The following is a 15,433-nucleotide window of genomic DNA, read 5'->3' on the forward strand; positions in this document are numbered from 1 at the left end:
TTGAGATGAGCTCAATAAAGGTGTGTTTTATCTTTTTTTTTTTTATTATTAAGAGTAAAAAGACGATTACGGTTAGCGGTAAAATTTACTAACGGCCTCCTAGGTGGTTAGCGGTTAGTAACTCTAATAACCGCTAACTGCTATTAAATAATTTTTTTTTAAAAAAAAAAAAAAACAAAAAACAAAAAATCAAAAACAAAAACGTTGTCGTTTTTATGGTAATACGATAATATCATATTACATATGACATCGTTTCTACATTTTTATATATATTTAAAATTCTAAACACAAAAACGACATTGTTTCATGTGCGTGTATATATATATATATATATCACCCTTGTCTTTTAGCAATGATTACAGTGTAAAAACAGTTGAACAAGTCTATGCTTTAAATAAACATCATGATACGTGTCAATTACTTTATAAAAAAGTAATTAAAAAACTTAAAGAAAAGAAAATGAATTTCCTTCACGTAGGATTAATCCAAGTTGCGGTAAAACCCCTAGTCCGTCTAGGAATTAATGCCTCTGTACTTTTGTGTTTAAGAGATGCAAGACATAAAGATTACAGGACTAACATGTTAGGAGTCGTTGAATCTAGTCTACATAAAGGACCAATTCATTTCGACTGTTTCCCTGACTTCACTTTAAGTTTAAGCAATCCACAGATTTTAAAAGCCTTAACTTTGAACATTAAAATAACATGTTACGATATGTTAGAAGGAAGCCAACATTTAGCATTAATTTACAGATTTTATTATAAGTCAATGAAAACAAATCTTAATGTGCATGCTCTTGTTAAAAGTCCCAAAGATAAAACTTTACTTATACAGACACATTCTTGTGATGCAAACGTTAGAGTACCAAAATCAGTAGTCTGGTCCGAAGTAGAACTCCCATCAGAATGGTTATTAGAAAATGAAAACATTTCAACAAAAACAGAAAATACAGCATTTGATCTAAATTGTTTACAACAATACTTAGATGGTACTATTACATTAAGTTTTGATAGACCAAGACTCAGCAAACCACCCTTCTTGATAAAAGAAACAGTTTTCCAATATACACCAACAAGCCATAGAAATCCACAAGATACAAGCCGTAGAAATTCTGCCTCTTCCTCCGTTAATATTGAACCTTTAAGAAGTGATAAAAATTTAAAGTTAAAAGGTATAAAAGTAGAATCTGTAATAAGCTCCTCATGTTATACAGCTAATCAAGAAAATTTTGAAGAAGAAGGACCAAATTTCCCAACACAAACAGATATAGAAGAACCTCTTTTACACCCACAATTAATGACTATAAGTAAACCGTTAACTTTAGACCTCCAACCCTTAATAAAAAACTATAATTCTACCAAGAATACAGAAAAAAGAGAAAAATATAAGTTAAAATATACGAAAGAACAAAAAATAAAAATCTTTACAGAATGGGAAAAATTTATGAATGAACATAAGTTACATATAAAATTCTTTGACTTTATAAAAATTTATGAAAATAAAAAAATTAAACATGATAACCCAGTGGGAAAAAGAAGATAAAACAATAATAGAAGCAAGTCACCCTCCAAAATAACCGATCTCTGTAAACTTTAAAGGATCAAAAATTTTAACCTCCCCTTTTAAAACTTCCAAAGATGACGAAATAAAAAAGCTAATGGAACAAAACAATTACACAAACCAAAGCCTCATAACCATAGGAAAACAATTAGACCGAATAGAAAACAAAATTACACCTCCAACTAAAACTCAAACTGAAAAGAAAAAACCCCATTACGAACAACCCCTCTTAAAAATTTCACAACCCAAAATGTTATACTTAAAAGATAAAGACGAAACCTGTATTGAAAAGGTCAATAATATGCTAAAACAACTTGAAAATGTAAAACATGACGCGCTAAAACAACTTGAAAATGTCAAAAGTAAAACATCGCCCTCTAAAACGGTCCAAGTCATTAGAAAAGACAAACAAATAATCACATATGAAACAACAAGTAAAACACAAAATTCAGAATCTAAACAAACTATAGATCAAGAAATACAACAAATTGAACAACAATTTAGTGAATTCCAAGTTAATAGAATGATTAGACCAACGCCTAACACCCTCACTTGGTACTTTAGACCTACACCACCAGACATTTAATATAAAGAACGAAATGTTTTTAACCAATTCTCAGTCTCTACTGACAAAATTTATGAATGGAATATTGATGGTTTGTTTGAAAAAGAAATTTTAAATAAACTATAGCACATGTCAATGGTCACTAATAATTACCTTACAAATTCAGAAAAAAAACTAATGCAAAAATTGTAGACATTTTAACATTAGGATTTACAGGAACATTAAAAGTTTGGTGGGAAAAATACCTAACTGACGTAAATCGTACTGAAATAAAATATGCAGTTCAAAAAGATGAAGAAGGAATCCCAATTTATGATGAAGCACATAACAGAGGAATCCCCGATGAAATTAATGTTTTAATTTACACCATAACGAAACATTTTATAGGAATCCCTTGTAATGTTACATCTAAAATTCATGACCAACTAAGTAACCTTAGGTGTCCAACCTTCAGTGATTTTACATGGTATAAAGATGTTTTTATGTCAAGAGTAATGTTAAGAGATGACTGTTAAAATGCCTTCTGGAAAGAGAAATTTATCAATGGTTTACCCAACCAATTTGCCCATAAAATCCGTGAAGAATTAAGTAATAAAACTGGAATTTTAGAATATGATAATCTCACCTACGGAGACATGATAAGTACAATAAGTAAAATAGGATTAAAAATGTGTATAGACATGAAGATAAATAAAAACTTAAACAAAGAAAAAAGAGAAGCCAAATATGAAATGAGAAATTTTTGTGAACAATATGGCTTACCCCCTATACCACCCTCTAGAAGAAAACATAAGCATAAATACGCAAAAATTAGAAAACCCTACAAAAAAAGGTTACAAAAAAAAAAAAAAACTTTGAACCAAACGAATATTACAAGAAAAATAAAACAGCAAGAAAATATTACAAAAAGCCACAAAACAAAAAATATGATAAAAAGCAAGTAAAATACTTCAAATCTGGAAAAACATGCCATTACAAAAATGAGTGCAAAGTAAAAGATAAAATCAACCAATTAAAAATTTCCAACAAAGAAAAGGAAGATTTGTATAAAATTTTAGAACTCAGAAATTCATATTCTAGTGACAATGAAGATGAAATTTTTAATACCTCAACAGATTATGAATCAAGTCAAAATTCTAGTAATTCAGAGATAAAAACTAGGTTGCAAAGATTCACGTTGTAAAACAAAACTTAAGATAAATGTATTAACTAAACATGAAGAAATGCTAATTGATTTGATAGAAGGAATAGAAGACCTAGAAACAAAAGCCAAATACCTTAAAAAATTCAAGAGTAATTTAATAAAAAATGAAACAAAAAATTGACCAACAAAAATTACAGAACCACAAATTAGTATTGATAAAATCCTCAACAAATTTAAATCAAAACAAAGGGAAGTAACCCTCCAAGACTTACAGCATGAAGTCAATCAAATTAAAATAGAAATAAAAGAATTAAAAGCCAAAAACAAAGAATTGGAACAAGAAGTAATGATTTTAAAGATTAATAAAAAAAATTTTGAACAGAGTCAATTTGAGACTGAACAAGAATCAAAAGACGAAAAATCTACAAAATCTTCAACCAAAAGTTTAATCTTCAAAGACACTACAGATGAAAAATACTTAAACATAATTGATAGAATCATTTTCCAAAAATGGCACTCTAGAGTAACAATAATTAGTAATGGTGAATTCGAATTTGAAGTTATAGCTTTAATAGATTCAGGTGCATATTTAAACTGTATTCAGGAAGGTATGATACCTACCAAATATTATTCAAAAACTACAGAACATTTATCATCAGCCAATGGCAGTGAAATGCAGATAGATTACAAATTACCTAAAGCACATGTCTGTCAAGATCATGTTTGTTTCAAAACTTCATTTGTCTTAATAAAAAACATGCCTGAATCAAAGATCATATTAGGGAATCCCTTTTTATGTCTTTTGTATCCCTTTACTACAGATCACAAAGGAATTACCACAGAAGTCTTAGGAAAGAAAATAAAATTTAAATTCTTCAAAAGACCACATACTAAAGATCTCAATATATTAAAAGAAGTTTCAATTTCTAAAACAATTAACATTTTACAGAATAAGATCAAGCATTTGAACTCCCTAAAAGAAGAAATTAAACATAAAAGAATAGAAGAACAACTATTAAGTGATATTCTTTTACAGAAAATTAAAAGATTCAAAGAAAAAAAATACAAAATAAAGTTTGTTATGATCTCCCCAATGCCTTTTGGCATAGGAAAAAACATATTGTAAAACTCCCTTATGTAAAAGATTTCAGCGAAAGAAATATTCCTACTAAAGCTAGACACATCTAAATGAATCAAGATTTAATGGAACTTTATAAAATTGAAATCAAAGAATTGCTTAGCAATAATTAGAAAAAGCAAGTCCCCTTGGTCATGTTCGGCCTTTTACATACAGAAAAATGCATAATTAGAAAGAGTAGCTCCAAGATTAGTAATAAACTACAAACCTTTTAATAAAGTTTTACAGTGGATAGATATCCAATTCCAAACAAAAAGGACTTGATAAACAGAATAGGTCAAGCCAATATTTTTTCAAAATTTGATATGAAGAGTGGATTCTGGCATATCCAAATCCATGAACAAGATAGATACAAAACAACATTTGCTACATCATTTGGCCACTATGAATGGAATGTCATGCCCTTTGGGTTAAAAAATGCCCCAAGTGAATTTCAAAACATCATGAATGAAATCTTTGACCCTATAGCACATTTCTCAATTGTTTATATAAATGATGTCCTCATATTTTCAAAGTCAATTGATGAACACTGGAAACATCTTCATTCGTTTCTTAGTATCATCAAAGTTAGTGGTTTAGTTGTTTCAGCTACAAAAATCAACTTGTTTCAAACAAAAATCAGATTTCTAGGATTCAACATGAGTCAAGGAATGGTTAAACCCATTGATCGGGCCATTCAATTGCAGACAAATTTCCTGATATCATCCTTAATAAAAATCAACTTCAGAGGTTCCTAGGATCTTTAAATTATGTTGTTGAATTTTATCAAAATCTTAGAAAACATTGTAACCATTGTATGATCGTCTTAAAAGCAACCCTCCACCTTAGACAGATCTTCATACTTCAATTGTCCGAGAAGTCAAAAAATATGTCAAGACTTTGCCCTGTCTTGGCATTCCTGAAGTAAAAGCTTTCAAAATTGTAGAAACAGACGCCTCCAACATTGGATATTGGGGTATTCTCAAACAGAAAATCTCTCCAGATTCTCCTGAACAAATTGTTTGTTTCCATTCAAGAATTTGAAATTCAGCACAAAGTAATTATAGTACTATTAAAAAAGAGATTTTATCTATAGTATTATGCATCTCAAAGTTTCAAAGTGATTTGTTAAACCAAAAATTTTTAATTCGAGTTGATTGCAAAAGTGCAAAACATGTTTTAGAAAAAGATGTTCAAAATATAGCAAGCAAACAGAATTTTGCCAGATGGCAATCAATTTTTAGTATCTTTGATTTTCATATTGAATATATCAAAGGAGATCAAAATTCTATACCTGATTTCCTCACTCGTGAATTTTTGCAGGGAAAATATGGCTGAAAAGCCACAATCCAGTAAAAACAAAAATAAAACATATTCCATCAAGTCACAACCAAGTCACCATATAGTCCTGAGCCCAGGAAATGTAAACCCTTATGACACATGTTCACCCATTAACATGTTAAACAAGTTTCAGGTTCTTGGTTCCCCAAGACCTACTTTTTCATTCACTTTAGCATCCCCAAGTCATCCGGACCCTTACCAGTTGGTAGAATGTCCTACAGCAACCATTATCCCTACCCAACAGAACTCTTCAAAACTTATACAGCAGCAAAAATTCTATACCAACCAGCCCATTACCTATACCAATAGATCTAAGTTTGTCCAAAAAACCTATATAGAAAACCTGTTTTTTGTAGAACATGACTAGCGTCATCTCAAGAATCCTTCGGATCTTGTAAAGAATTATTTCCCTCATAAATGGAATTTCATTCCATTTCACCCATCTAAATCCATCAATTTTTACAGAGACATTTTACTCCAAAGAGCATCAATTACCAAAGATTCTGTCCCAGACAAATATGATCCAGAACAGAAAAGAATAATCTTTGATAAAATGTATATCACAAAGATCATTTCAGCAAAAGAATGGGGTCACCCAGCTAATCTCAAAGTCCTGCAGGGCCACCAAGTTCAATACAGCTACTATGATTACATTGAAGCATGGTCAAAAGTACTTCTTTATCAAAACAATAATAACAGTCATTCCTGGTATCTTTGTTTTGATAACAATTTCAACAGTCAGCTCCCTATTTGGTTCAATAGATGGTGGCAAAGTCATGGGATGATTCCCGAGATTTTACCCCCAGAACTTGCAGATGCATTACAACAGTTCTCTACAGCCTACAGAGTTAATGAAGCAGAAAGTCAATTTCCTTCCTTGCTCCATATGACAAAGAAATATAAAATCCCATGGCTTTTCAAATGGGATTATGTTATTGATCAAGGAATTTGCAGAAGAAACAGATATGTCCGTTGGTGGGACAAATATAACAATCAAAAAAATACTTTCATCAATACAGAGAGAATTTCCTTCATTCACCACTCAAAGCCAATTCTTGGCAAGCAAATCACATCTACAAACAGAAATTGCAGCAGCCATGGCCCAGGTCCAATGTAAAGAAGACCTCAAAGACCTTTGCAGAAGCCTTCTCCTTAAAGCTGAAGGCATTGAAGAACAAGGAGAACAAAGCCCAGCTTCGTCCTCCTCTTCAACAAACCAAGTACAGCCCATTTACCAGGAAGCCCAAGACCCCTATGATCTTGGTGAAGATTAAGACTTAAAGAAGTCCAAATACAGCAATCATTGTTCCAAAATACAGCAAACACTGTTCCCAAATATAGCACTGTTCATGTCACTGTTTTGGCGGCCATTACTGTTCAACACTATTCATACCGCTGTTCACATACTGTTCATGTCGGCAGCTACTGTTCATAGCACTATTCACCCGACAGATCACTGTTCATCTACAGTATTCAGCTTTTAATTTTTATTTAAAGCCCCTTCAGCTCTTGTAAACGGGGCTCGGGTTCTTCCGAACTTAATTCTCTTTTCTTTTCTCCCTCTCTGATCATCTGTGAAATCTCACAATATGTATGTCAGAGTTTCATCTATGTATTACAGAATGTTTCATTCAATGAAAGCTTCTTCAAGCTAATTTTACAGCATCATATTTTCGTAAGTCTTTCTTTTCATATATCTTATTTTCATTATGTATATTCTTGAATATATGCTTCCAATTGAAGTAGATTCAACATTTCATATTCATATTTATGTTTATATCTTTGTATATCCTTCTAGATATTCTGTTCATATTCAGCTTAGAATCTTATCTGCAGTCTCTGTTTAAATTTATCATTATGTCTTCAATCCTTCCGCTTATGTCAACTCGTTCTGCGAGTCCCCTCTTGGTATATATATATATATATCGGTCAATGGTTAGCAGTTAGTGATTTTAAAAAAATCTAAAATCACTAACTGTAACCGCTTAAACGGCTAACAATTTTTCCTGACTGTCTTCAAAAACAGTTAACAGTTAGCGGGGTTGATTATCCATATTTTTTATGAGGTGCTCATCTCTGAAAAAGTCTTGCACAAAGTTGATGACATCCTCTTTGACTATGTGCCAATACTGTTTGTAGAAGAGACCAGTCATATCCTCAATCAAACTTTTTTGAATAGAGTCCTCCTCTCTGCAGTTGTGCCAAGTGAATTCTCTCCCATGTCTCACATCATCTCAAATCTACTTAGCAGATGGCAATCTCCAAGCTGTCCATTCAAGCCAGCCACCTGCTCTCTTATTAAGCTTCCTAATCATGTTGAAATTCAAACATTTTAGACAATATTTTCTCAAAGAGGAGTGCTACGATCTCTCTAGGTGTTCTTTTTAATGTTTTCGAGAAAAAAAAAATTGTTTTTGAAAAAAACATTGTTTTAAAAAAAAAACAATATTCACGTAAGATCAGGAGAACATCAGAAGAAACGGTAGCATTTCTCTTTCTCAAATTAGCGATCTTCACTTATATTTTAGATATAGTAGCAACAAAAAAACTTTAATACCTTAAAAAAAGCCATATTTTAATTTGTATATATTAACAGTCTAATTCTTATTAACATATTAAGAGGATAAATATAATAATAAACAAGTGTGACATATTTAATCCTTGTAGAGATCGAATTCATATGGTTAGGTCCAAGTTTATGTTATTGGTCCCAGGAGAGTGGAAATTGGGAATGTTTACGAATTCATCAAAGGAACATGACTCAGGAACATCATCGTCAACTGAAGGCCACAACTCTCTCTCTACACTATGCACCATTGGACGTGCAGAGGATAGTGAGAGCTCATGAACTTCATTTGTGTCTTCTTCTTCTTCATCGGAGGTCCTACTAAGCCAGCATGTGCTTGTGTTCTGCATGAAAAATCTTGATTAATTACTCAATACGAAAAAAAAGCAAGTTATGAAGTTCATAACATATAAGGGCGGGGTCGGACAAGACAAGGATCTTTTTTCCATTTCAAGTGAAATTGAGATAAACCATTTAACGGTCTACATGATACCATGTTATTTAAAATTTTTAGTGACGTAGTGACAAATTCATCATCTAGCACTATGTGCACTGCTAGATCTGTGAAATTAAATCTCTATTTTCAGTGTAATTGAGAGAATCCTATTCCGACTACGACCTGCCTCCCAACAAAGAAAGTTATGTTCTCTTTGAGTCTATTCATTTTAATCAAGTAAAATTTTGACACATTTTAAGTGTATATAATACTGCCATTAGTACTATTAACCTTACCTTAATAATCTAACATCTTCTATAAAATGTTTTTCCAAGGAAATACTTTGTTCTACTTAATTTATTGATTGTAGAATCAAATTACTCAAAAATAAAATAGCCATTATAATTGTAATTAATACCCTAAATAATTAAAACAAAAGGCAAGAAAAATAAAAAATTGAGACAAACTTAAAATTTAGGAAAAATTAACATTCCTCATTCGAACAATGAGGATTTCGTTTGAACAAGACAATGCTACTCATTCAAATTAAGGAGCTTGCCACGCCACCATCAAACCACGTTAATTTGATGCGACGTAATGCCACATGTCAAGCGAGATGCCACGTCATATGCCGCATTAGCATCAAATGCCACGTATCACAACAGAATTGCGTTGGGTGCCACATGTCATATATATACGCTAGCTAGAAGATTTATTAGTAATTAATAAATAATCTCATTCAAATGTTCAAACGAGATTGCAACTCATTTGAACGAGCTAACGTGTCAGACATGTACCACTTTGACAACTCAATGCCACTCGTCAAAAATTTGCCTCGTCAACACCATGTGTCGAAACTACTTACTAGCGAAGTAGTAACACATTCTTGTTTGAATGAGCCAAAAATTTTCCCTATAAATAGGGCAGCTCTGATTTCATAATTTTCATAAGTTTCTCCACATAAGTCTTTTTCCCATTTTATTTTTGAAAAGGGAAAGAGAAATAAATTATATCTGATGAACATGTTATAAGATGTCACTTATCTTTTCTCCCATTCTAATTTAGAAATTTAACTAGTTGTCCCATGTTTTTTTGAATAATTAAAAATGTGTTTATTAGTGCCAAAAAATCATAGTCTAGTGTGAACGTAATAAACCTTGGACTATTTGCAAGGGTTATGAGGGTTGCTCGGCCACCTTGAGACCGGTGATATAGGGTGGTTTTGGCCACCCCCAGTTTACAAGTTGAGGGTGGTTGAACCACACCAAGGATCATGGGGGTGGTTGACGAACCCCAGACCGAGCATAGGGGGTGGTTTCGGCCACCCCATTTTGTAAGTTGGGTTGACCAAACCACTCCCAAGGCCTAATTGTCCTTTGATTCGACTACTTCCATTTTGACCAATTGAATATATATATACACATAGGAAAATGCTATGTGTTCTTCTAATGTTTTCCTGGTATCCTCCCAATTGTGATGTGGCTTTTAAAATCACCAATAGATTAAAAGTCAATAATGATAATCTTAAATTTAACGATGATTTTAAAAGCCACATCACAGTTGGGAGGACACCAGGAGAACACTAGAAGAATACCTAGCATTTCTCATATATATATTGGATCTCGGTTAAAAAAATGAACAAAATTTGGATGGAACAATGTGCAAGTCAGTATTTAGGCTTACAATGATTAAGTACCACATGTGATACTTTTTAAAATTGAAGTCGTAGCCATTTGATTTAAGCCCTTACTACATTTACTAATATTGGCATTTAACCCTAAAATTAATAGGTTGGATACTCGCATTGATATCTTGTGTTTTGTTTATGAGTTTTAGATTATTAGAACTCCTTAATTGATGCATGCACAGCTTTTTTATTCTTCACTCCTTTCCATGATATTGTCTTCCAAGTTCTTGAATTATTAAGCACTATAAACTTGTGGAATTAAAAACAAAAACCATGGCCATTCTTGAGGATTTAAGAGCTAGCTGTGTTGAATGATATTTTCTGATCCATTAAAAATGAAATGATTCTCTATATACTCATTATCTCAATCGTATTCATTCCTCTCTCTCTCTCTCTCTCTTTCTGCATGTATTTGTGCACACGCATGCAATGCATTATGTCATGATTTAAAGGACAAAAAATAGAGCTAACTAGCGTACGGTACCTGATGCTTATAAGTTTCTTCTAATATTGGTCGTGGAAGCCCATCGCCATCTTCACGTCCAAAATCCTCCCTGTCATATTCCCATTTTCTCTAGTGTCAGTAGATCATGAGTAATGAAACATCATATATAATTCAGACACAAGACTAGGATTTTCCTAATTGGTACATTTTATGTAAACTGTCCGTTGGGATTCTCATAGATCAAGGTAATTGATCAAGCATTAATGGGACAAAAAATAATATCTCCATTAAAATAAGTTTATTAAACTTCCCAATCAATAATTGGTAGTATGTCACTATCTTTTGCGGCCCCTGGAATAGACCAAATCTATTCTCCAGAAACATTTATGTTCTTTATCCTTTCGTGGGACAGAAATGGTAAACACATTTAACAGAACAATTAAATTCCTTTTATTTTTTGTATTATATTCTATTAATTGGCTACAAATTATAATATACGAAATGCACATTGACTCCAAAATAATAAAAGAATCCATTTTAATTGTGAGTTGAAAAACCTGCAGGTAGAATTTCAAAGCTAAACAATAAAAAATTAACTAAGTTATATATGTGCGAGAAAAACCATGCAATTAACGTTGTGATGAGGCAAGTTTTACACTATATATATGGACAGTAATAAAAACTAGACCATCATGATCTCCAAATATGACACAGCAGTTTCAAAAGATGTTACTGAGATATTTAATGTTAAAAGAGATGCATGCGTGATGAACGTCGTCATTTACGTACCTCTCATGAGGAGGGTGAACGGAGAAGGAGCTGTCTTTAAAATGTGCTCTTTTTGGACGAAAATTCTTCATTTGCATGAGTATAGTACTCATGTTGCTACCATCCCTCATGCTTCTATACATCTAAATGGTACCACAATTCATTGAGGAAAGATTATTGTTAAAAAAACAAGAAGTATTAAGAAAGAAAAAAACAAAATACCAAAACATAAGGATTCATGTATATGGTCTAATAATATACATTACACAGTTTAGCAACGTACACCCTTGCATGATGAACGGTTCTACTAGGGGCAAAACAAGGATTTTTTACTTGAAGGACGTAAATAAATAAGATTATAGATGCATATAATCTTTCTATGTTTGTGTGGGAGGTCTCAACCTAGGAAAATAAATAAGCACATAGATATATATAATCTATTTATGTGTGTGCATGCATTTATGTAAAATAAAATTAAACAAAGAAGTCTTAAATTTAATTTTATATTAAATTATACTTTACTTACGTTTCTTTAAAAGTCAAGTTTATGGGTGTTTTGCTTCCAAACCAAGAGCGTGTTTGACACGCTTCCCAAGTTTAAAATTAAAAAAGATTTGTCATAAGAGTAGGCATGTCATATGGGTAGTGAAAAATTAAATGTTAATAAAATAATTAATGAGTTAATTTATCAAATATTTACGTTTGTTGTTGGTAGAGTTAGAATCCCTCAAACTACATACTCTAAAGTAAGGAGGTCTAGGATATCTCGATTAATACCTACCGAAATTCTATTCTTTTGTTAATTTTTCATCACACGTTACGTAGGCACATAACATAATATTCATTATTTTCGAAATAACTCTCCTCCGACGCCACATTAGATCCTATGAGTGAATATGATGGTGGGATTCACCATTCATGTGAGGGAGGTGAATGTATTTCTAGACTATATATATGACATAAATTTCCTACAAAACAGGTTGTATATAGGAACTCTTATAACCAGCTACAAAACAGTTGCGTGTGTTCCTTAAAAAGTGAAAAGTACATGTTTTTTTAATAGTATTAATAAGAAAGCATGTATTTCTTACATGCTTAAATGACATGTGTAACTTTTGTAGAGGCTAAGTTGGAGGAATTCAGTCCATATATCTATTATTAGTTAAAGAAGTCAACCCATAAAATTAATACTAATTTATAAAGTTTAAAAGCCAACTCCTCGCAAAGTAATACTTAATTAAGACTGAAACCATAGTCAAGTACTCGATCAATATTGCACGCAAGACACCTCATGAGAGAGAGCATTAAAATAAGTAAGATTTCTAAAACTGTGTCGTATAGAAAACTATATAAATTTTGATTATTGAGAGAAAATCATGCTCTTAGTTATTAATTTGTGTATAAGATAAAGTTGACCTTGGATTTTCTAATTATTTATTTTCTTTTACTTATTTCTGAATTCATAACCACACAATATGATAACCTGGTTGGATTAATTCAGCAATCAACCAGTATGCGGTCATATATATATAACAGATATAAATAATCTTGATGCTTGCAATAATAAAAATAACAATAATACTAAATAAGTAATACTGGTTATAGTAATTAGAACTTGATTAATTAATAGGGACCAATTGGAAGTGTGTGGCCTCTTGGGTAATTTGCAGCTTAACTAGCTATAGCTAGCTAGCTGCAGGTCCAGTTTGTTTCCAAGGTAGTGCCATAACTTTTAAGCCACTCTATATTTAATTAAATGCTGCCTGATAAATATATTTATATAAATAGTCTACCCTAAAAAATGGCTAGTCTTTTTCTTTTTCTGGAATTATTTATCAGATAATAGGATGGAATTGATAAAATCATCTCCATTTTATGGTTAAAATTTAAAATTCGTGCATTTAAAGATGTATATAATGTCAACATTAACGACAAGTCTTTTAAATCTTAACCCAAAAATATTTAAAATGAAATAGAGATAATCATTGTCCATTCAAAGATTGGGAAAGATGACTATTTCTCTTTGTAATTGAAGTTCATCAATATATATATATATATATATATAACAAAGGTAACATATCACTAGCTATATATATTTTGGTTACATTTAAGATCATAGATTAATCTTTTTTATTTTTGGGTTTCTGTTAAAATGAGAGAATTTTTTTATAATCAAAGTCATTACTGTGGTCAACCTCTTCAAGGATTATTATTATTAGACATAAAATTTGCAGTCAGGCCCTAAACCTGTGCTATAATATATATCTTGTCTTCCCAATTGAGAGTTTTATACATAATCCATTCAAGCTAGCTTCTCAGTATATATTAATAATAAACAAGAAACTCTTGGTGATTTTTGTAAGTTTTTCTGGTGAATGAATTTGAGAATTGAAGTATATGTATATATACCTGAAGATGGCTTTTGATGTGAGAAATCTTGAGTTCTTTAATACTCATCGTCTGCAGAATGCGCTTTGGAGTTGCTTCTATACAAAACACCAAGAATTAATGCAAAGCATCCATGCATATATGTCATGAGAAAACATGTTCTAGCTAGCTCCTCCTTAATTGGTATTAATGTTTCAGAAACCTTAATTTTTTCATCATCATCATCATCATCATGCTAGCTAGCTCTGAAGAAATTCTAAAAAAAAAAAGCAAAACATACTCTGTTTTCCACCAAGGCTTTCAACTGCTTGAACAAAGAGTTCATGAAGCTCCGGCGTCCACCGCAAACGTGGAAGTTGAGATTTGTTGTATTGCCTTACTCCGATTCTCTCTGAATTTTTCATACTTTTCTGCTCATGAGAAATTAAGAAGCTCATTGCAAGATAATGGGGATAGATCTCTCTAGCTCTAATACTATAAGAGCAGCACCCACAGGATTTGTATTGAGTCTATGACCCTTGACTTTCACAAGTACATATATATATATATATATATATATATATATACATACATTTTTTTATTATTTTTTTTATTATAATTATAATTATATTAAATATTTGATGGTCAGGCCAAACATTAATTCTGTAATATCCTATTGCACAAGAAAAATAGATATCTTTATTATTACTTTTGAATATTTCTTGGTAAGACGTTTTCCTTGTAATTAATTAGCAGAAATTAATTATTTGATTTTTTTTATTATTATTATTTGTATGACCAACCGGCGTTATTAATTAATGTGCTATCAACTTTAAGAAATAGGTTAGATGATGTAATCATCTCCTAATGACGAAATCAACTCAAGAAAACCCTTAATAATACCGTACCTATTAGCTATTTCTTTTATATTTATATATATAAAGAAATTAAGGGTAATTTTTCGGCATATTGAGAAAGTCAAGATAAGAAACTGCTCAATTATGAATCTAATTGGTGGAAGGAGTTCAACAAAGTCAAGAACACTGACGCAATTATGCATCTTTTTAAACATTTGGCAACAAATATATTATTTTGTATGAGAATTTTTTTTTTTTTAAATGTTCATTAATTCATGAATAATATTATTATATGTGTACCTTGTGCTTTCATACTAATTATTCGTTAGAATTTGTTCAAAAAAAAAAAAAAAAACATATTATTCATTAGAAAAAACTTTGTGATAAAACTAGAAGCCGACCTTATTATTTACCATTATATATATAAAGAGAGAGACTAATGCTAGAAATTAGATTTGATCCCACAATTATCCCACAAATATTAACGTAATAGTCCCAACCAATTATTTGATTAATCATTCTTAAAAAATTTAATGGTTGGTTGGAATTACCATATTAACATTGTGATACAATTGTAGGA

General features: G+C 31.2%; 1 protein-coding gene across 1 annotated transcript; it reads right to left on the reverse strand.

Annotated features, from left to right (window-relative positions):
- Positions 1-8,380: 8,380 nt before the first annotated feature.
- LOC132180269 (transcription repressor KAN1-like) lies at positions 8,381-14,476 on the reverse strand. Its single transcript, XM_059593021.1, has 5 exons — positions 14,298-14,476; positions 14,039-14,115; positions 11,651-11,772; positions 10,901-10,970; positions 8,381-8,637 (listed from the first exon to the last, which is right to left on the reverse strand). Exons 1-5 carry the CDS (start codon positions 14,452-14,454, stop codon positions 8,404-8,406), a joined length of 660 nt encoding a protein of 219 aa, XP_059449004.1. The 5' UTR covers positions 14,455-14,476; the 3' UTR covers positions 8,381-8,403.
- Between the last annotated feature and the right edge of the window lie 957 nt (positions 14,477-15,433).

This window comes from Corylus avellana, chromosome ca5 (genome assembly GCF_901000735.1).
Source record: "Corylus avellana chromosome ca5, CavTom2PMs-1.0".
In the NCBI taxonomy this organism is placed as follows: domain Eukaryota; kingdom Viridiplantae; phylum Streptophyta; class Magnoliopsida; order Fagales; family Betulaceae; genus Corylus; species Corylus avellana.